Genomic DNA, 23,652 nt, shown 5'->3' with positions numbered 1-23,652 from the left:
AGGAAGGACAGGGAGCTAAAGCTGGATGTTAAAGTCTCCATAAAGAAGGAGTTGATTAGTCGAGCCCAGGAGGGAAGAGGAAAGATCTGCCCACTTAGAGAGGAAGGAGGAGTTCTAACCAGGTGGCCAATAGATGGTAGCCACAGTAAGGGAATGGCTAGGAGAGAGAGAGAGAGTCTGCAGGAGAGGCATTTGAAAGAGGAGTAGGCCTTCATTGGAATGACCGAGACAGGGATCCACTCTGGGAAGATCAGGGCTACACCCCCTCCAGATCAGTTGGACCTGGGCACAGAGAGGATCTTGTAGCCATCAGGGAAGAGAGTGCCAAAGCTTGTGACAGAGCTGGCGGTGAACCATGTCTCAGTGAGACCAAGGACATCAAGGTTGAGTTCTTCCAGGAGACGGCAGATGTCAGAGGAGTGTTTGACAGCAGAACAAGAGTTGAGAGTGGCAATATGGAGAAGGCTGCCTTCCTTGAAAGACTTTCGGGAAGGGGAACAAATCAGAGGTACGCCCTGTGGAGGTGTAGAAGAAGCCCGTGGGGGCGGCAGAAGAGGAAGGAAGAGAGGGCAAGGTAGCCAAGGAGGGGACAGTAGGGGAGGCAAGGAAGCTGTGGGGGGGAAGAGAGAGGACAGCAGGAAAGGAAATTGATGAGGTTGCGGGAAGAGTCTATCAAAGGGGAAAAGGTTGGCCTGAGGGCCTTGGACCAAGACGGTACCATTCAGGTAAATATTAATGATGACCTTAGCGGAGTGGAAAGGGGCCAGGAGGGCCTCCCACCACGTGCCACCATTAATGGGAGAAGAAGAGAAATGAGAAAGCACAGAGACCATATGAAGAGTCCATAGGTCTGGCGAGGGAACGACAAAAAGGATGTCGGTGAGGGGTTGCCTGGAAGAGGCACTGGTATTGTTATCAGCGATAGGGAAGCCTGGCTTGGAGGCCAGGATGTCCTTTTTAAACTTCTTCCTACCAGATTTCCTGAGTAGAGCAGGATAGTCGATAGAGAAGCAGTTAGAAAAGATAGGAGAAACAGATAGCACAATAGAGTAGGTGGGGGAAGGTTGAGAAGAAGGGGAGGGGGCGAGGAGAACACTATGCTAGGACATAGGGAGGGGCGCAAGCAGACAAGACAGAGAGAGACGAGACAATAGTAGACAAAAGGACAAGACGATAGGAGCTCAGATAATGGTAGAAGGTTCACTAGATGAATGCTTTGCTAAGAAGGCAAGACCACAGAATGGCACTACTTTCACAATATAGTTTTAGATACTTTCACAATGCAATTTTAAATACCGGAGAAGATAAGAAGAGCACACCTAAGTCTGCGAAGCTGCTATGAGACCGGGTTTACAGGGTAGAGTGAAGGCTCTATGCCTGACCCGGGCCATTCCTACCGTACTTAGTCGCTGCTGGTTCGCGGCTGGCAACTGGCTTCCCCTGTTGATACCTGCAGACACTTGCTGGAGCCGCCTCAGAAGCAGTCGCCCTTTGCCGAGGGCCCTTAAAGACTATTCCTTCAATATTCTACCTCATTTGTCCTACTATATTCAAAATGAATTCCTCTTTATTATTCGTTGTCGCCTTCCCATCACCATCCAGATTGTGGGGTCTTGATTACCACCAATGAAATAACTGAATACATAGAATCCCTTTCCAGACACAGTTCTTCAATACGGCTCCAAATTAACCATATGAATATCCCCTTCAATAAAAGGGTATATATCAGCTTTCTCTAATAGTCCCAGTATTACCCTTCAATACCCCCAATGATCCTACCATACACGGCTTCAATCCAACAATAATTCTCCTCATACCAGTCCTCACTGCTGTCCTCTGTACTGCCATCTAAAATGGTCCTTTGTGCTGCTCATAGATTCTGCTCCTGGTGTCCCTCTTTAGTACTGCTTTTTAATGCCCATTAAACCAATCGTAAACCCATGCTTAACTCCAACTCAGTACTTTACCTGAATCAGTTCTCACACTGTATCCCAATACACCACCTCAAATTAGACCTCAACACTGCTCATCAGCATGTCCCTTGATTTCCTTTCATACTTCATAGCACCCCAGTTAGTCCCTGCTAAATTCCAGTCCCCAAAATCTCCTAAAAACAAAGTTCCAGTATCTCACTTCAGTAAACCTTTACTAAAATACTCGTACATTCTCCTCACCAACCCTTCTTAAGAGCCTCTCTTATAATGCTCCTCACATTCTACTTGAACCTGTCAACACTACCCTAGCGACCTTACTAAAACTCCTGCATGTTGCAATTTCCCAATTCAACTATATTGTCCCTTACTTGCTTCCTCCTGCATATGTCTCTCCGTATCTATATTCATTACTTTAGCTATTAACTCCAAAGTCCTAACAGAGAGCCTCTCTTGAAAGCCAACCCCCATTGCTGCCCACCTGATCACAGTTCAACAAGCATGAAATACCGTATTCTACAAATATTATTCTTATTCAAGAACTATTACAGTGGCACACGACAGCTATTATTATGAAGGCAGATTTAAACGTAGGCAATGCTGTGAAATCGATTGCAAGACGTTGTTTTTAATAACTATTCACCTATTGCTATCCATTCTCATGTCCAGGGGTCCATCTTTGCGAAGGGAGAAACCTCGTTCAGCAGTATCAAACTGCATGGAGGAACAACCCACATCCAAAAGAACTCCGTCCAATGTCCCTGGCTTTACTCCAGACGAAATTAACAGCGATTCCGCTTGACTAAATCTTCCCAACAAGGCATGGATCTTCCCCCTAAAACAGAAACACAGACAGAAACAAAATCAGGATGTACTTCTTACACGACTTGTTAGAAAGTTACACATTATACATTCCACTTGAACCACATTTTCACTGTGGTCTGTTGGACAACCCGTCAGGTACAACAGAAATCACCACTCAAAGCATTATAGCCTTGCTTAAAGTTCTTTGGTTGTTTGTAAAAGGAACAGGAGGCTAAAGCCCACATAAGGTATAACGAAATATTGGAGGGACACAATGTACGTGAAGGTGGTAGCAAGACTCACATGCATCCCAAAGGATAGCTGGCATTGTGACAGTCAGTAGTCACAGGGCAATTCACATCTGACCATACAAGTCATGTACTAAAGTGGCAGAAGGGAAATACCTTTGAAATCATCTTTGTTTTTGTATGTGATAAACAAAATTACATCACAAGTGCACAATCATCACTGCACTTGAATAAATTTTCTTGCGAAACACATATTTGTGTTTCCATGTCCCACGTTGGAGGTTAACTTTTAGTCTGTAAGGGGTAATCAACACATCACTGTAAATATTTGTATCCAAAGACCGATATTTAACACCACACACACACACACACACACACACAACCCACATAAATGTCAAAAAGTCACTGCTGCATGAACAAACTGCGTTTCTTAACATCTGCAATCTCATTGCCATGTTCCATAAGCTAGATGAAGTTGCTGCTTTTCTTAAACTTTTCTTAAGCCAATAATATCTTGTGTTTAGAGCATTTAGTGAAGGACAGAACAAACTTGGCATAGTAGTCTGTTAGGTCCAGACAGGACTTTATTTCTGGGCCTTGGAGAATCATTGATGACTTTCAACAACTCCATTTTCGATATAAACCTTTTCTGTTAGAGTGAATCCTAAACATTAAACTGTGCTTGATGCAAAAATGCACTTGTTGTAACTGTACTCCTGTGCCTTGCATTTTCCTGAGGACTTCATGTAATGCTGGTTCATGTTCTTCCATGTTTTTCCCACACACTAATATGTCATCTTGGAAACGTAGGACATTTTCCGTGACTCACATCATTGACCTTTGGAACACAGATGCTGCTGAGCATAGTCCGAAAGGCATGCACGTGTACTGAAAGTGCCATGAGGGGTGATGCATGCAGGCGGGAAGATGACATGCCTGCTTGTGCAGCTTCACTTGATGGTATGCATTTTTCATGTCAAGAGAAAACACTAGCATTCCGTAGAGTAAGGGTGAGCTCTGTGTTGCTAGGAAGGGGGTAAATGTTAATTGCTTCACTTTGGTTCAGACTACATAGATCTATGCACACTCTTATGTAATTGCTTACTACCTTTTTGAATCCGCACAACTGGCATGAGCAATGCTGCGGCTTCGATCAGTTCAATTACAATTTCTCTGTAGACACAAAAGTCTATCTTATAAGGCTTCCCCGTCGTTGAAGTTTCTGGTCACACCTTGTGGTTTTGCAACAAAAAAGGGCCCACTATTGATCATTTCTTAATTTTCATTTTCATAATCTAATTTCATAAAGTCGGGTATCTGAACCCGATATCCCGCTCACCCTAATTGGCAAGACAAAGCAAAGAACAAACAAAACAATAACTTGTACTAGTTTGAAACAATCCATGACAGGTTTAAATAGGAACTATAATTATTTACAAGAGCTGGTAAGAACAAATGTATCATTATATAACATACAAATACATATTAAATGACGTCGTACCCAGGGACAGTACCTTGGATAATTAGATAAAAGTACAAAGAGATAGATAGAAAACCCACAGGGCGTTGATCAGCCTTTGTCTTGGAAAGTGTCCCTTGATGCCAAGAATGGTACAAAAATAAATACGACGAAACAAGGAATGAAAGAACAAGGAATGAAGAAACCACTTGATCTGTGGTAGATAAGATACAGAGGAACGCGATTACTTTTTTCTAAATGATTCCATCCAACATGATAAACCCAAATTATTCACTCATTTGGTTTATCTTTGTGTTCCCATCAAATTTTGAACATAGTTCCTTGTGACAATCATAAAATAGGAACAACAGCATAAACATACGATATACAGCCCAATCTTTCAATTATTTGTGTAATTATTTTTTCTTTGCATCACTTAGGCTATCTTGCATACTCTATTTACCAATTTCTATTGTTCATTTTCTAAAGTAGGGTCTGCCAACGTGTATGTGGCATCGAGGTGATCTTGGAGAATCCTGGCAACTTGTCAGAAACCCCGAATATGGCACATTTCAGCGGCCGAAAGTGGAAATCTGATGGCCTTCATCCGGGCATATTCATGTACCCTGTGAATACATATGTTTGTGTTTTAATGTCATGCCAGAGACTAATCAAACATATTTTGAGAAGCCATTTTGTCACCCTACTCAACTAACCCTAACATAAAGAAAGGGGGGTGCTCCAGGCCCTCTCGATCTGTCAGTGATTGCAGAGGAACTGACATTGCAAAAAGTGTGTGGCGGCAGGAAATAGTCCTGCAGTTGTGTGAAGTCTATAGGTATCCCATGGTTGCCAGAAGGGGGTTACCTACAGTCAAGAAGCCAATAGTGTAAGGGAGTTGGAAAGTGCCTCCCTCAATATAGAAAATGTAATATTCAAGCATATAGGGGAGGAGAACATGCATTCTATTACAGGTAGTGAATGTGGTCCCCGTCCAGTGCTTTTGGCCTCGGCAGGACCCAGAAATCAGGTGTTTCACCTTTATTTCTTACTCCATGTAATGGGAGTGGGGGGTGCAGCATGCACAAGCATTGTAGTGTCTTAGTACCGAGAAGGTGATGTTAGGAGTATATGTCCAGTGGATTTAAAAGGTGGTGGGCGCTGCCCACATTAGTACCTGGATACGTATTGGCATGTCATTTTCAAGGAACAAGCCAGTGGACTTAAGTCGTAGTCTGTGCACGCTTGCTCTTGTATGGGCTGAAACAACCTAGAGATGCAGGTAAAAGAAATCAATATGAAGCGCTCGGTGCATTTCTCCAAATTAAGAAAGTGACGTATATAATGAGGAAGCACTTCGGGCAGAGCTGCATTTTTACCTGTTTGTAACATCTCAACTACATGAGATGCAAGCCTGCCTGGCTGGAGAGAGACGTGCCTGACCATGGAAAACTTAGAATGTGTGTAGATATGCGTGAATTGAACAAGTGTGTTGTTCCTGATCGTCATCCTCTCCCCCAACATACAAGAAATAATCTCGACTATTGGACCGTCAAAGTTCTTTTCCACTTTGGATTTAACTTCCGCATATCATGTTCCAGACATCTCACAGCATTCATTAAGCTGGATGGTGTTTACCAATTCAAAAGGATGCCATTTGGTTTGGTGTCCGCGGCATCTCTGTTTCAGAAAGTAATGTACCACCTGTTTGATGGAGCATCCAGTGTGATTTGCTTTCAAGATGACATCCCTGTTCATGCTGACAATCAAAAGCTACACGATGAGAGGCTGCAGTATGTATGTGAGAAATTATACAAAGCAGGCATGACTTTAAGCAAGGGTAAATGTAGAATCAACTGTTCTGAAATAGAGTATTTGGGACACAAGATCTCTGCTGAAGGAATTTCTCCTAAACCACAATTAGTCAATATCATTAGCAAGATGCCAAGAGCATCCAACAAGGAAGAAGTTCGCACATTTATTGGGATGGCGGAATATTATTCCAAGTTTGTTAGGGATTTCGCAATTCACACAGTTCCGTTACGGGAATTACTCAAGAGGAAGAGTTTTGACTGGAACAATGACTGTGAAGAAGAGTTCAGTTTCATTAAAGCTGCAATAGGGTCAGCCCCAGCCTTGAAGAATTTCTGCAGTGGCAGGAAGACAATCATCACAACCGATGCTAGTAATGTGGGCTTGGGTGCCGTGGTCACACAAGAAGATAAGGGGCGGGAAGTTTTAATTGCATTCGCTTCAAGGTTACTGAAGGGGGCTGAGTTATCATATGCTGCAACTGAGAAAGAAGCGCTGGCGATAAAATGGGCAGCTGAAAAGTTCAGGAGTTTCATATGGGGCAACGAAGTGGAATTTCGTACAGACCATAAACCATTGACCCATGCATTCATGTCAAAAGGTTTGGACAAGGTTTCCAACAGAATCAGGAGGTGGGTGATGCTTCTTCAAGAGTTCAATTACACAGTGCTCTATGTTCCTGGAGCTAATAATGTCACGGCAGACTGTTTGTCCCGTCTAACAGATGTTTCGGAAATCAATGATGGGGAAGATGACATGGAAGTTGTTTTGAGCGTTGAGGCAGCATCAATTTCAAAGACTGAATGGGACAATGCTGAACAAGATGACGAAACTTTCAAATGTCTGAAGAAAATACTTAACTGTCAAACATCTTGGAGCAAGTCGAAATTTGAAGATGCAAATTTGATGACGTTTTGGTCTGTTGCAGACGAGTTGAATGTGCATGATAGATTCATCATGAGAGGAGATAAGATAATCCCTCCTTCAGGTTTACGTCGAAGGGTCATCAAGCTTGGACATGAGGGTCACCAGGGTATTATAAAGACCAAACAAAGGATATGAAACGGTTTCTGGTGGCCCGGATGTGATTTGCAGATTGAACGCTACATCAGAGACTGTATCCTTTGCTGTAACAGTGAGAAAAATTGTATGGGTGTGAAACAATCAATGGTGATAACTGAGATTCCGAACAAAGTATGGAAGGATGTGGGCATGGAAATCCTGGGTCCAGTGAGTAGTAACGGAGTGCAGAAATACTGTTTGGTGATTATTGATCTTCTCACCAGGTGGGTGGAAGTGTTGATTGCATCTAGTATTACTGGAAAAACTGTGGCCGATTTTCTGTCTGCCATTTGTGAGGGAAGGGTATCCAGGTAGCATTCTTTCTGTTAATGGTGCACAGTTCAAGTCCAAGGAAGTAGCAGAATTTTGTAATAAGTATTCCATCGAGCATAAGAGAAGCTCCATATATCAGAATGGCCTGGTCTAATCATATGGACTTGGGGGAAGCAATCAAGGAAAGGGTGATTGCTCATCGTTTCACACCACATTCCAGCACAGGTCTTTCCCCCTTTGAACTTAGTAGCGGAAGGAAGGCCAATACCAACTTGGCTCCTTTGTGGCTAGATAACAGTAATGGTGTGGAGAAAGATTTTGGTACAGTGTGTGATAAGATCAGAGGAGTTCAAAGGAAGAACAGAATGATCGTACTTGTCATTACACCTTCCCTTACTAGAGATAAGGATGCCGTGGTGGGGAAGTTGGTTAGGATACATCTTCCCCCCGCTCTCAGGGTAGGCCCGTGCAAGTGGTCTAGGCTTATCAGAGTCACAGAGGCATTTTGACATGCTGTCAGAACTGAAGATGGAAGGGTTTGGAATGTCGAGAGGATTTGGGTATATGAGAACTGCAAATGTGACGGTAGTGGTAGTGAGAATGTCGGTTTGGGCGTGAGAGATGGAGACAATGGTGGTAACGATGGTATTAGAGCGAGGAGAATGGGTAGTATATCTAAGGCTAAAACTATACCGGAAAATGCTTTCTTGTCAGTTACTTCCAGAGATACCGACTGCAAGTCCAGCTGGGGAAGAACATATCGTTTACCAAAACGAATGGAGGACTATGTGTGACTTTTGCTATTTTACCATTTTTATTATTTTTTTGTGTTCTTTCTGCTTTGCTGTTTCCTGCACTTTGTAAAGGAAGGGAGATGTGTAGCATCTCAACTACATGAGATGCAAGCCTGCCTGGCTGGAGAGAGACGTGCCTGACCATGTCATAGTTCCGCATCTCACATCTTAGTAGTCTTATAAGCACGAGCTCCCCGTTCGTGCTTTGGAATAGAGAACGCGGTTTGAAGGACAACTCTTCCAATGCTGCAGGGTCGAGCAGTCTCCCTCCTCCTTTCCCTATGTATATAACTTGTAAACCTTTTGTCCGTAATAAATATTAATTCCCTTCACCATATTTGCCCCTTTGAAGCGTCTGTTCCTTTCCCATAACACTACACTGTTCGACGAGTGGCAGAATGTCTGTCTCGCGATTCCATGTCGGGCTGTTAAGGACCCGAAGACAACTCCTGTTGCGTTGTTATGGAATACAATATGTTGTTCCCATTGGGCCAGCGGTAAAAGACATGCATGCGTCAGCATTCAGTTACTAGGGCAACCCAGTCCATTTACAGGAAGTAGTGTTGTTTACATGGAAACCCGTTCGTTATACAGTGGATGGTGTAGCAGCCACAGTGCCCGTGCATCATTACAAAAAGGTTATAGTGCGAAGGAAGTTTGTTCATCATCCCTACCACATGGGATTCCTAAATGTTCTATGCCTAGCATGTTGAACATAATACACATGTGTTCTGCGGGCAAGGCCATGGTCCGTAGTTTGGTACAGCCGTGGCTTAGTGTCGAAACTGGGGAGATGGATGGGAAACCACAATGTTTGTCGGCCCATAATGGATTTGTCCATTGCTGGTTATCATCTTGCTGCATGCAGAAGATAGAGGGGCAGATATAGATAACTGCCCAAAATCTGCTGTAAGGCTGGAGGGACAAAAGCTTGTAAATAGTCCCCGTAGTCTAGGGGCTGTTATTGATGTTCCTCGTGAGATGTCCTAATTTGTGGCGAGGTGTGGGGCCAGTGTAATAATTTGGCCTAATCAAAGAGGAGACCAAGCTGTGGTCCCTTGGTAGTATGTGTTGCATGTTCCACTATTGCGGACAGTGTAGTCCTCAGCTAACATGTGGAGGTATGTGTTACATAATTACATGTTATATTAGTTGCACATAGGTTAAATCTGTCTTGGTCAGCCCCCATTATGGCGGTATCAATGTGTGTGATGCACTACTCCTCTTTGCTTTACGTGCATCTATGGGCGGCTTGGTCTTGCGATCACTAACAAGAGTATGTCCCATGGGTGCCTGATGAAATGGACTATGTCTATGTGAGGGGTACAACTTCCTAATTCAGTCCACAACTGTACGTGTCCTGTCTGTGGATCCATCTAATTTCTTTCTCTAATAGACTTCTCTGTACATTTGATATCCCTTTAACTACCTCCAGAATCCACCAAAGTCAACAATTCAGAGAATGTTGGTACTCCATGTAATGGTTCACCATCGGTGCCGTAGCATTTTTGCAATTAATTTTAGATCTGTGCTCAGAAATCCTGATATGAATTGACCTCATAGTTTGATCCTGGTGCCCCAAACCACATGGGCATTCATCTGGAAGGTTGAGCTGTACCAGTGGCCAGTATTTGCATATCAATTTTTTTTTACTTGAAATGCGTGTGAGCCGTGTGTGATGACACATGTCATTTGTTTGTTGGTGTCATCTTCAGTCTGATTATAGGGAATCAGGAGGGCCTATCCGGCTGTAAATCCTGCCCGTTTCTTAGATCGAGACAATCATTTTCTGGGATACCCGCATGCTTTCAACCTTTCGTCAAGCTGTTCTGCATGTCTGTAAAATTCATCTAAAGATGTACGGTGCCTCCTAATTCTTAGGTATTGACTGTATTGTACATTCTCTTGAATATGAGCTGTATGGTTACTTACAAAGTGCAAAAGAGTATTTCTATCGCTGCTTTTGATCAGAACTGCATTAAGCTTCATTTGTATGGCGTGTTCGTTGTCTTGTATGCACCAGGGTTCTGAAGCAAACAGTGTCGCAGATTCTTGTCTGAACATCTTATTTTGTATAGAAAGTACTCCCACTTCTTCAGCTGGATGAAGTTTGATGTTCAGTTTTGCTTTATCACTTTTCGTATCATAAAATATTATGCAGAACCCTCAGTATGTCGTTGGTCTTTCCTTTGTCTTGCATAGTCTTGCTTCCTTTTGTTTTACCATGCAATTGTAGGTATTTAAGTAAAATGGCGAGATCAGACACAGAATCAACCATGAGAATCACTTCTCTTCTACGCCATCCACTTTGACATCACAGCAGGGTTTGGTTTGTCAGGTATTACTAATTTGCACCATAAGCACAGCCAGTTCTGCCTATTCTTATGATGTGACTTCCTTTTCCATGTGCACAGAATCTAAGCTGGTTGCATTCGGAGTACTCTGTCTGCACATTTAAACATAATGTCCTGTTTTGTCAATCACTGTGCACGTCTCTGGTCTCTGGCCACATGTCATGGTTCATGGTTATGGTCGTGGAAATATGGCTTCCTCTCATAAAGGGAAGCCAGGTCGCAGAAAGAACGAAGGCCGTTTTCATGATACCATTTCTAAACGTACTTTCCCCTTTAAGGAAAACCCTCTGTATTCGCTGTTTGATGGACAGGTGGCGGTTGCCATGGAAACAGTGGCATCCGTTACGCATGGGATGGACCAGACAAGTCATGTGATCAGGTCCTTATCAGTTCTGTTTCCGAGGGAGACGGCGCTTCTGAACTTTTCCCAGTACGCCGTATTTTTGTCCTGGAAACTTCACGTTGCTGAATATCTTGCCTGGTTTTTGGATACTGTTTTTCGCTTTGCCCTTGTCGGATTTGGCACGACAAGTACGAATTACCTGAACTTCAAACGTCCAAAACCTGTCTTAAGCCTTACCCCTTAACTTGTTGCCTTACCTACTCCTTTCTGTCTCTGCAGCCTCGAATGCGTTGGAACTCTATCACATCAGCTGTTCATCTATTTCTTCATCTTCATTGAATACGCAAACTCGCGCACAGAGGAAGCACCTGTGACACTTTTCTCATAGTTGAGGACGCGAATGCGCGCACCGAGGGAGACTCTTGTTTACTTTGTTTTTTCCGGATTAAGGTATTGCATTTGGTACACCTCAGTTTAATCTTTCCATATTTGGCTTTCCTGGTTCTTCATCTGTTCCGATTATTCTTATCACGTTTCATCGGATTCCTGGGTAAGATCTACTCCTACTTATTACATATCAGTGTACTTCAGGTTAGTGTATTTTGCTGATACTTTGCTTTACTTGTTTAGATCCAACTACTTCACCTGGCTGTCATTCTTCAATATTCTGAGTCAAAGTAATCGTCCACTGCAGGTTAGAAAGTGCTCACATAGTCTATGTTTTGCACTGTAGTTCGATGTTCTCATTAACAGTGCCTTTTTCCTCCTTACAGCATGGTGTTCTGTGGGATCCATATTCCAAGCAATTAGTCCATATGTATGTGTATTTAAGACATCCGTAAGGTCACATTGGTGGGAAGACTAATATTCTTCACTACGTGCCAAGTAACACGGAAGACGTTTTCTTGGTTTTCTGACTGGCATGATAGAATCAGAAGCCGTTAAAATGGATCCCACTGAAGCTTTGGCTAATATACTTCAGTTGGCGGCCGAGCTCCATACTGAAATGGTTATGGCACATGATGCCATGCAGAATCACATCACTAAACTTCTACGGGCATGCTTGGGTGTTGCATGCTAGTTTGATCAGGAGGCAGCTTCCGGGTCTCAATCTCAGTCGCCCAGGCAGGACCCTGCTCCTGTTTATGTGACTTCACAATTCCCATAAGCTTCCCCAGAGAGATTCCATGGAGATCCTAAGGCCTTTAGGGCCTTCCTCAATCAATGCCATCTGCATTTCTTATGTAGACCAGGCTCCTTTCCAGACTCCACTACTAAGGCAGCTTTTCTATTGTCACATTTAGGTGGAACAGCAGCCGCTTGGGCTAATCCCTTGCTGGAGGAGGGCAGTCATCTATTGTATGACTGTGATGCATTGATAGAGGCAATGAGCAAGATTTTCGATACTCGATACAAGTCTCAGACCTTGAAACTGGAGGTGTGGAGTTTAAAACAGGGTGACTCAACACTCTTAGCCTATCTTGCTAGGTTCAATCAGTTGGCAGAAGAAACTGGATGGCCCGACAACAAGAAGACTACATTGTTTTATAAAGGCTTCTCAGATACATTGAAAGAAACCCTCGCTCTGGTACAGGTCATTCCTACTACTTTCCCTGAACTTCTGCATCTGATTTTACAGATTGACGCCCATAGGGCAGAGCGTCGAGGAGAAAAGAGGGCCTTGTCATCGGTTTCTCTGGCTGTTCCTGTCACCTCTACACCAGCTCCCGAACCTATGCAAATAGGGGCTGCAGCTCGAGGACCCTTATCCGCCGAGGAAGGGAGTAGTTTCTTACCTGTGACTCCATTTCTCCAGCATTGGTATCTTTCATGGATTCACATGCTTAGAATATTCCCCGTCGTCAGACTGGGAACCCTCGGTATATTTATAAAGACCTTTCCTATAGGAAAAATTTCAACACTTCTGTGTCCTATCTATGTCGTTTTCGGGCTGCGTATGCCTGACCCAATAGGACGTAGGGATATAAATAGCCCCGACCCTGCGGCTCCCTTCAGATTTTAATCCCCAAAGTAGAGGGAATATATATAGTTTGCATTCAGAGGAGGCCAGCGGGCACATGTGAATCCATGAAAGATACCAACGCTGGAGAAATGGAGTTACAGGTAAGAAACTACTCCCTTCTCCAGCATTGGATCTTTCATGGATTCACATGCTTAGAATAGATTATACAGCAGTACCCCTAAGATGGAGGTGTGCAAGGCAAACTTACACTATCCAAGCCACATGTGCAGTTGGGTATATGAAAAAAACCCCATCAAGGTACCTTGACAATAATTAAACATATGGCATAATGACAAGAGTTTGTATACCCCTATATGGGGCTAAACTTACTGAAACAGATGCCGAAGGACCGCTCGCCCCATCTGCATATCTGCTGCATGTTGTTGCTCTAGGCAATAATGCCGAGTAAATGTATGCGGCACCGACCATGATGCCGCTTGACAGATGTCCACCAATGGAATTCCAGACCATAATGCCGCCAATGACGAGGTGGATCTTGTTGAATGAGCTTTTGGGCATCTTTCCAATGGTTTTCCTGCTTTAGAGTGACAAAAAGCAATAGTCAACGACACCCAGCGGGCCAGTCCTTGCTTAGAGATCTGTTTCCCCTTCAGTGAAGGTCCATAAACTACAAACAGTTGCCTTGAACGTCTAAAACCTTGAGTACGACTGAGATAGAATTTCAAAGCTCTTCTTACATCCAACGTGTGGAGAGTTCTCTCCGCCGCAGAAGAAGCCGTTGCAAAGAATGTTGGAACAACAATAGAAGAATGTTTGTGGAATGTCGTCGGCACTTTAGGTATGAAGTGAGGATTGGTTGCTAATACTACCTTGTCTTTGAAAAACCACAGGTATGGAGGATCAATTACCAATGCCTGTAATTTCGAAAGCCTTCTTGCCGACGTAATGGCTCCTAAAAAGGCCATTTTCCATGACAAAAACTTCAACAACAACATCGTCTCGAACGGAGCTTTCATTAGTGCTGACAGAACTAGATTGAGGCTCCAGTTTGGTGGAAATTTCCTAGCTGGCGGAAAAGTTCGAAAAAGGCCTTTCAGGAAATGCTTTACCAGTCGATCGCTGAAAAGAGGCGTTGAATGTCTTTTTTAAGTAAATCTCGAGATGGCCGCTAAATAAACTTTAATAGAGGAAAAAGCCAATCCTTGCTCCGCCAAGTGCAATAAATATGGCAGAATCTGCTCTGCTCCGACGTTCAAGGGGTCTAGACCCAGATGATCCCTGCACCATACACAGAATCTTTTCCATTTACCTGCATATGAAGCATTCGTAGATGGAGCTCGTACTGCCTGCAAAATTTGTCGACACTCTGAGGGAATTTTCAAGTCCCCGAACTCGGAGAAGTCAGGAGCCAGGCCGTCAGGTTGAGGGAGTCTGGATCGTGGTGCCAAACCTCTCCTTTGCCTCATGATAGAAGGTTCGGAATCTTCTGGAACCTCACTGGCTCCGCTATTGACAGTTAAGAGTAGATCTGAGAAGCATGACTGTCTCGCCCAGTAAGGTGCCACCACAATTAGCCGACATGGGTACTTGTTAATCCACTGGTGTGTCTGCCAGATGAGTGGAAACGGACGAAACGCGTAAGCAAACTTGTTCGTCCACGGGAAGGAGAATGCCTCCCCCATCGATCCGGGTTGTGGCCACCTGCTTGCGAACCGTGCACACATCTTGTTCTCTCGGATCGCAAACAGATCCAGGGATGGATGACCACATTTTCTGAAGACTTTTGCTAGCTGACAATCATCCAGTTCCCATTCGTGCAGTTGGTTCAGTTCCCTGCTGAGTGAATCTCTGCCTGTATATTCTTTACCACTGGAAGATGGTAAGCCATTATGGTGATATTCTGTTCCAGGGCCCAGTGCCATATTATTTGAACTTCGCTCGAGTGTGTCCTGGACCGTGTGCCCCCTTGCTTCCTGAGATAGAACATCGTTGTTGTATTATCTGTTAGTGGTCTGACAACCGATGCTCGTATGCGCGGCAGAAAGGACTTCAGAGCCCAACGTACCGCTCTTAACTCCAGCACGTTGATGTGAAGAGTAGACTCAGCTGGGGACCATTTACCTGGAACCTGCAGGGGGCCTAGATGAACTCCCCATCCTTTCAGCGATGCATCCGTCACTATCGTTGCTTGAAAATCCGGTTCCTGCAGGCGCATACCCTTTGTCAGGTTGCTCGAGAGCTGCCACCACTGAAGTGCCCGCAAAAGATCGTGATTGATGCTCAATTTGTCCGACCATAGACCTCGACACTGGGAGCACCGGTCTGCCAGAAACTCCTGTATCAGCCTCATGACGAGACGGCAATTGTTCACCAATGGGATACAAGATGCTAAGGCCCCTAGCAGTGACATGTATCTTCTGACTGACACCCTGGTGCCCACTTTCCATCCTTTGCCTTTTGAGTCAGTTTCTGAATTCTTTACACATAGGACCTCACTAGTCCTGATTGAGTTTGGAACTCCGCGGCCAGAAATACTAAGTTCCTTAAGGGTGTTGGTCTTAGGCAGAAACCTGTGCAGTTCCCTCTGGGACCACTGCAAAAGATTTAAGACTACAGGTGTTTGGCAGTAAACCCACTTGGTAGCAGTCTGTACCACACAGATTCACTTGGTAGCTGTGGCTGAGCAGTCAGCCTTCCCTCAACAAGAGTTAGGCAGTATACAGAGTATTCACAATAGGTCAAAAGAACACAGTAGAACAAGCAAACACTGACCAGAGCTTGGTGTAAAAGAGATATAATTATTTATTTAAAACCACATCTAATAAAACACGCTGGCACTTATATCAAGCAGTTCAAAAACACAGTCACTAAAAGATATACACTCCCTTCAACGATTAGTTAGACAAGTCTTAAGTAAAGCAACACTTATTTTCAGACAGCGGTGAGCGCTTAACGAAGATGGCACTCTAATCAATCGGTTTAAAAGGGAGAGAAAGGCAGAGTAAAGATAGAAACAGAGCCCAACACTTTCGGAATAACACAGTAGGAGAAGAAGGCAGGATAAAACCCGTAAAGTCAAAGTTAACAAGGCCGGACCCACTTTAAGAGGCTCCGGTCGAAATGTGTCCAAGGTCACACGGTTCAAAAGTGCCCAAAAGTCTCGCAATCAGTTCAGAAAGAGTTGGACCAAAAGAAAGGGACCAGTTAGAGGGTCAAGACGGCCAGCCCAGTCCAGAAGGTTAAGGGATTATTATTACCTTGTAGCAATCTTTAGAAAGGGAGGTCTGGCGGACACAGTACCTTAAAGTGGTGAGAATACTCCAGCGGGGGCAGTTGTTCCTGGCAGCGGATGCAAGTCGGTGCTTCGTACGGGGGAAGAGAGGATCTCGTCGGGGAGGAAGACAGGAGTCCGTTGCACTGCCAGGGAAGAAACCAGCCGCGGAGTTCTCAGTTAAAAGGAGTGGTCCTTTTATTTGCGGTCCAGTGGTAAGTGGCTATCCGGCTGCCGGGGTGCTTGGCACGGGCAATTCGACCACAAGACGTCCTGGGATGCGAGAAAAAGAAGGTAAACTGGTTGTGCCCACCAGTCAGGGGAAGAAGAATCGCCAGCCGGGAGATCTTCTCTGTCGTTGGGAAGTGGTGAGTCGGTTCCGCAGGGCTCCACCGGTGGTGTCATCGTAGCAGGTCGGCTCAGCTTCTCCCTCGTGGGATTTTCAGGTCCTGTGGCGACTTCTGAAGTTCCGGTCCCAAAAGCCCTGCTTACCAAGGTAACTCAGTCCAGGGTGCCTAAACCCCCTCCAACACCCCCTGTGGTACCCAGACAGAGTGGCACCACTTTTGGAGGCTTCTGTGGAGAAGCCCGCCAAAAAGTGGAACAAAGGGCTCGACTTGGGTTGGAGTCACAGAAGAGAACACAAACGCCATTTTTGAATCGAGTTCTGGTAAAAAATACCAACCGGCGAATTAATATTAAATAAATAAACCAGCGGTATGTTCGAGGCTATGAGAATTAAATAATTAAAGTTGGTAGCCTCGAACAATGGGAAAATCCCATAGAGATATATTCGCGGTCGAATATAAAAAGTAGTATCCACTGCCACCAGCCAAAACTCGATCAGGGGGGACAGAGACGTGCCCTCTCGAATAACAGACCCCGGGGCAATCGAATTGCCCCGACCAGTACGTCCACAATAAGATGGTTTGTACTGGTTTCTGTTCATAATTTGGGACTAGTAAAGCCAATGGTGACTTTACATGCCCTGGGAGACAGTAGTCAGTCCCAGGGTATGGCGTCTATGGTGGGGTGTCACTGACACCCCTGTGTCACTGCACTGAGGGTGCTGTGTAACACACATAGTAAAAACACATGAGACCCTATGGAGTAAAACACCCCATAGCCCATAAAACACATTAACAGTCAAAGGAACCCCTCAAATCATGTCCAAGAGTGTGAGGAAAAGAGACTCACTCTTGGCAGGAGAAAAAAAACAAACTCCAGAAATCCAGCAAACCTGCTGGAGGACTCACTAGGTTAGGAAATTCAGCCTAAACAGAGAATTCTCCATAACAGTTGGCAAGGATTTCTCGAAGTTGATCGCAAACCCCAGCGTTTCAGAAATTGCATGGTGGCCTTTAGGCTTGCTTGAGTTATGCTCGGTGACGAGCCTCTTATCATCCAATCATCCAGATACGGGTAAACATGATGAACTTTCCTTCGCAGCCACACTGCCACTGGAGCCAAACACTTTGTGAACGTCCTGGGAGACGACTTTAGTCCGAAAGGAAGTACTTTGAACTGGTAATGGTTCCAACCGACTACGAACCTCAGAAATGTTCTGTGTCGTCGACGCACAGCTATATGAAAATATGCGTCTTGTAGATCTAGCAACGCCAGAAAATCTCCCGGCTGTACTGATCGGATGACCTCCTGAAGCGTAAGCATCTTGAACATTAAACTTTTTAGGGTCTTGTTGAGGGCCCGAAGGTCCAGAATGGGTCGCCACTTGCCATTGGGTTTTTTGACCACGAAGTAACGAGAGTAAACTCCCTGGCCCCTCTCGGCCACTGGAAAGAATTCTATAGCCCCTTTTTGCAGCATAAGCTCCACTTCTTGCTGTAATATGCGAATATGGGGTTGAGCCGAATACACAGGTGGAATTTGTGACGGCGTTTCCTTGAACTGCAGAGAGTAGCCTAGTTTTATTGTGTCCAATACCCAACGGTCTGTTATACTTTTCCATTTGTCGACGCAACGGGCCACCCTTCCTCCCAGGGCGTCCTGTAACATGTCATTGTTGTGACTTTGACTGCCTGTCTTTTGCTGACGATGAATATCCCCTTCTTCTCGAAACCTGGTAGTTTCGGCCACTTCGCGTTGCCTGGACCGCACGTCTATAACCCTGGGAGGCGTATGATGGCCTGCTGAAGTTTCGGTTTCTAGATGCAGTAAAAGGGGAATTTCCTGATGCTCCGTGGAAGGGACGAAAAGATCGAAAAGCTCTCCCACTTGCAGGGCTCCTAACGACCTGGCTGTATCCATATCCTCTTTCATACCTTTCAAGGCCTCGTCCACTTTCTCTCCAAACAGCTGGTCACCATCACAAGGCATATCGAGTACCTTGTACTGGAGTTCCGGTCTGAAGTTAGTACATTTCAGCCAGGCTTGCCTTCTCAAAACCACTCCGTTGTTTATTTGCTTAAATCCAGACTCCCCCAAATCCACGGCAATGTTAATCGAGTGGTTCAACGCTTCTTCTCCCTCACATACCAGCAACATGGCCGACTTTCTATGTTCTTCAGGAAGGTGTTCTAGGATAGGGGCCAAATGATGCCACATCTGCCGGTCATACCTTGCCATAATTGCCAGCGAGTTAGCTGCTTTAACTGTCGTCGCTCCTACGGATAGAACCATTTTGCCAAATGTGTCCTGTCTTCTAGCCTCCTTATCCGGAGGGGAAGAACATTTGTGCTGCGATCTGGCCTTCCTAGCCACTGCAGCCGACACTACCGACTCTGGAGATGGTTGAGCGGTCAAGCATTTAGGTGTAGAGTCTGGAGCCTTGAATTTCTTCTCCAACCTACCCTTTTTATTGCTGGTTCTGAAAATGGATGGCGCATGGTCCTCAAACCTTCTTCCCAGACGTGGTCTAGAATGGGAACTGAGAAGACTGACTTTCTTCTTTTCCCCATATGGTCGAACAAGAAGCACTCCTTTTCTTCTTCAAGGCTCAGACCAAACTCAATACAGGCTTTGCCCATCATCGCGTGAAAGGCGCCGATGTCGTCCGGTGGTGATGGCTTCTAGGTGCCTCCATCTCCGCTTCCGACTCCCATGTAGGATCCCTCGAAGGGGATGAGGATTGAGGATACCTCTGAAAAGGAATCGCTAGGTTCCGACTCTGAATCTTGTAACTCCCCTTCTTCCGGGTATGAGCGTAGTCGTTCCTACCAGTTCACTGGTCGGGAGGCTGGATTTTCCGTAATCCGCGTAGAAGGATCGGTTCGTCGTCGGCAGATCCCGCCGGCATCCCCAAAGGCGCGTCTACGAGGGGTAACCTCTCGTCCAACCTCTTCAGAAAAGACTGTAGAGTAGACAAAACTTGCAAGGATAATATAGATTGAGGGTTCAATAAAGACTACAAAGCCAGGACATTTTGCCCCCCCTAAATCGTCGACGAAGCAATTCCTTGCAATCCCAGATCTGCTGGACCCATAATCTGTTCTCAATCCTCCTCCATGGATGATCTTGAGAAGGCCGCCTCCGGCTGTAGTAAGGTCTCGGGCAGAACCGCATTTTACACCTCCGGCTGCCACGCCTTTGAGGCTCCACCATCGACAACGTCAACGTGGATACGTCTATCGTTGCTATTGTATTCGCCGGGGCCACTACAGGCGTTACCTGCGTCGACGGTAACACTCTCGTCAACGACAGGAGTCTTCGTAGACGATGGTGTAGGCTGGGACGCAGACTTTTGGTGATCCTGCCTTTTTTGAGCCAGATTTATGCTTCGTCGAGTCTCTACTCGAGGACGACCTGTGATGGTCCCCTGAGGAGGAGGTCTTCAAAGGATCTTTCCCTTTTTTCGATGAAGATGAAGAAGAAGACTTTCCTTGATAGCGATCTTGTCCATGTTTCGACGAGGATTCCTTCGCCTGATATTTTCTGAAGGGCGCTTCTCCATAGAACGCGGTTTCTTCGGAGGAGGCTCTGCCGACACCGACTGGCGATGGGATTCCGCCTTAGATGACTTGGGCCTGGATGCCAGGCTGTGCGCCGATCCTACCTCCGATGAAGGATAGGTTCCTTCATTTAGCCACGTCACCAGGCGTCTATTCCTATCCTTTAGCGTCTTCTGTGAGAAGCCTTTGCAGATCTCAGAACTGTCCACTGAGTGATGAGGGTGCAGACAGTACAAACAATCCATGTGCCCATCCCCTTCATAGACTTTTTTCAGTCCGCACATGGCACACGGGCGGAATAACGCCTTTCCGGACATTTGCACGAAAAACTCTCAACAGTAGAATTCAACCTTGTACAGAAGTAGAAACAAACACGAGGTGCTCCCGCTACTTTGGAGACCATTGAAATCTCAAGGGAGCCACAGGGGCGGGGCTATTTCTATCCCTACGTCCTATTGGGTCAGGCGTATGCAGCCCGAAAACGACATAGATAGGACACAGAAGTGTCAACATTTTTCCTATAGGAAAGGTCTTTATAAATATACCGAGGGTTCCCAGCCTGACGGGGAATATTCTAAGCATGTGAATCCATGAAAGATCCAATGCTGGAAAACGGGAGAACCGGAAAAAGAATAACATGTGCTTCTACTGCGGGTCTTCAGAACATCTATTGAAAGCATGTCCCAAGAAACCGGTCAGGAAGCAGTGAAACGTGAAAGCCCGTCAATGAATAGAATCCCATTTAATGTCGGGTAATGTTTTTTTTAGAGGATTACCATGATCTCAGACCATTTACCCTGGCTGTCTCTTTGGTCCACCCTCCGGGGGTGGCAATTCTGGTTACCGCTGTTCAGGATTTTGGGGCTACCAGTAATTATATAGATCACAAGTATGCCAGGGAGCTGGGTTTACGTATTGTTTCCAAGAAAAAACCTGAACAGGTTAATGCTGTGGATGGTATAACTTTACTGTCCGGTCTGGTGGTGGAAAGAACCTCTGACTTGCACATGGAAACTTCTTCAGGTCATTCCGAGTTTGTTTACTTTGATCTTATTGCAGCACCTCAGTATAAAGCTATCCTTGGATTGCGCTGGTTTCAGAAACAAACCTTCAATTGATTGGGATACCGGACATGTGGAATTTGTTTCCGAATACTGCGACAATCATTGTTTTTTTGTCTCAAGATGCTGTTTTGACTCCATGTAAATCACTTTTGGACACAACTTCTACTATAGGAGCTGTGGTTCCTAATTCCTTGCCTTCTGAATACCAAGAATTTGTAGATATATTTGATATAGGTGTGGCAATTGTTTTACCACCTCACAGGTCGTATGACTGTCCTATTGATCTCATTCCAGGGGTACAGATACTAGTCTACCTTCCTAACACGCCAATTCGGAAGAAAGCTATCAAGTGGTGTCATGATTCCTTGATTGCAGCTCACCCAGGGATCAAGAAAACATTAGATCTCTTGCAACACTGGTGTTGGTGGCCATCAATGTTAAAGGATGTCACCAGCTACATAACTGCTTGTGCTTTTTGTGCACAGTGCAGGACTCTACCAGGAAACCTGTTGGGTTGCTTCAACCTTTACCTATTTCTGACCATCCCTGTTCCATATCATCCATGGATTTTGTAGTAGAGTTACCAGTTATTGATGGCTATGACACCATAGAGCAAGTTACTTTCTTGCCTGGTTATCTTTCGATGGGATGTTCCGACAACGTATTCCACATCTATGACAGGAAATCACCACAGCTGTGCTGCTTGGGAAAAATGTTCGGCTTCTGCGTCCTGCGTCGATGTTCGTCGATACGCTGTCCTCGAGGGCCTCCTTTGAGCCGACGTCACCGGATGTTATAAGTAGGACGCACGACGCCCGTAGCCTACGTTGTACTTTTTTCCCCAGAACGTGTGGCACCAATCTTCTGCCAGAATGACTACAGAAAGCCTTGCTGAAATGTAAGCTGGAATCACATAAGAAATTCAGTAGATGGGCAGGCTGGGAGGGTACGATGTGGAATAAGTCGTCGGAACATCCCATTGAAAGAACATTACCAGGTAAGAAAGTAACTTGTTCTTCGAGGGGATTTGTTTCTCCGACCTATTCCACATCTGACAGACTCCCAACGCAGCACCAACGTATGGAGGTGGGAAAAGAATCTAGAAATTTAGAATGCCCAATCAAATTGCAGAATAGAGGACCGCTTTACCAAAGGCTAAGTCTTGCCCATGGAAAGAGTCCAGGGAGTAATGTTTTACAAAAGTATGGACAGAGGCCCATGTGGCTGCTTCACAAATTTTTTACGACTGGGAACACCCCTCTGCAGAGCAGTGGAGGCAGCCACACCCCTACTAGAATGGGCCCTCAAGCCTACCGGAGGGTCCCTACCCGCCAGGCAGTAGCATTCCGAGATGGTCAAGATAATCCATCTGGACAAGGTCTGCTTAGTAACAGCTTGACCCAAACGCCTTCGAGCGTATCCTACAAAGAGCTGATCGTCCACTCTGACCCGGGACATGTGTGAGATGTAGAAGCTTAACGCTCTCCTAGGCTTCCTTACCAGGATGGGAAGGAGGATAGAATGCCGGAAGAATGACCTTCTGGCTTAAATGAAATTACGACACAACCTACGGAAGAAAAGGAGGACGAACCTTAAGGACAACCCTGTCCTTATGGAACACCGTGAAGGGTGGCTTGGTGGATAGTGCCTGCAACTCACTCACTCTGCGAGCGGAAGTAACCACAACTAAAAATACATTTTTAAAGGTCAACAGTCTCAAAGGACAAGAATGTAAAGGCTCAAACGGAGCTCCCAATAGGAATTTTAGAACCAGGTTCAAATCCCAACCGGGCACCTGGAAAGGTGACGGTGGGAACACGTTAGTGAGCCCTTTCAAAAACTGAAAAATAAAAGGAATCTTAAAATAAGAACACTCCTCAGATGAGCGCTTAAATATGGACAGCGCCGCCAGGTAACCTTTAATGGTACCCACTTGCAGGCCCTTGTGGGCTAAAGAAAGCAAAAAAGACAAAACCACAGGAATGGCACATGAAAAAGGATCCACATTCTTAACCCTGCACCAGTCGCAGAACTTTCTTCAACGGCAACGGTACAGGGACATTGTTGCAGGCCTTCTGGCCCGAAAGCACACCATCACATCTTCAGGGAGGTCCCAATCCTTATACCTCAACCTTTCAGAAGCCAAACATGAAGGTTGACGGACTTGACCTCTGGATGGAGAACCTGACCCCCCTCCCGTGAGAGCAGATCGTCTCGGTAGGGAATACGGCGTGGAGGGCAGATCGACTTGTCGAGAAGGTCCGGGTACCATGTTCTCCTGGTCCATGCCGGAGCAATGAGGATCATTCGGGAACCGAACCTCCGTAACCTCCGTAGCACTTGCG

General features: G+C 45.4%; 1 protein-coding gene across 7 annotated transcripts in view; it reads right to left on the bottom strand.

The window, feature by feature from the left end:
- Positions 1 to 23,652, bottom strand: part of METTL15 (methyltransferase 15, mitochondrial 12S rRNA N4-cytidine) — a 1,712,973-nt gene that overhangs the window by 391,788 nt on the left and 1,297,533 nt on the right. For all 7 annotated transcript variants that reach the window (XM_069623524.1, XM_069623525.1, XM_069623522.1 and 4 more), the window contains exon 4: positions 2,575 to 2,766. In XM_069623524.1, coding sequence (XP_069479625.1) covers positions 2,575 to 2,766 — 192 coding nt within the window. The remainder of the gene's footprint in view (positions 1 to 2,574; positions 2,767 to 23,652) is intronic.

This window comes from Ambystoma mexicanum, chromosome 11 (genome assembly GCF_040938575.1).
Source record: "Ambystoma mexicanum isolate Mex_15411 chromosome 11, UKY_AmexF1_1, whole genome shotgun sequence".
Taxonomy (NCBI): Eukaryota; Metazoa; Chordata; class Amphibia; order Caudata; family Ambystomatidae; genus Ambystoma; species Ambystoma mexicanum.
The sequence above is the reverse complement of the archived record's forward strand: the minus strand, read 5'-3'. Positions and strand labels throughout refer to the sequence as shown.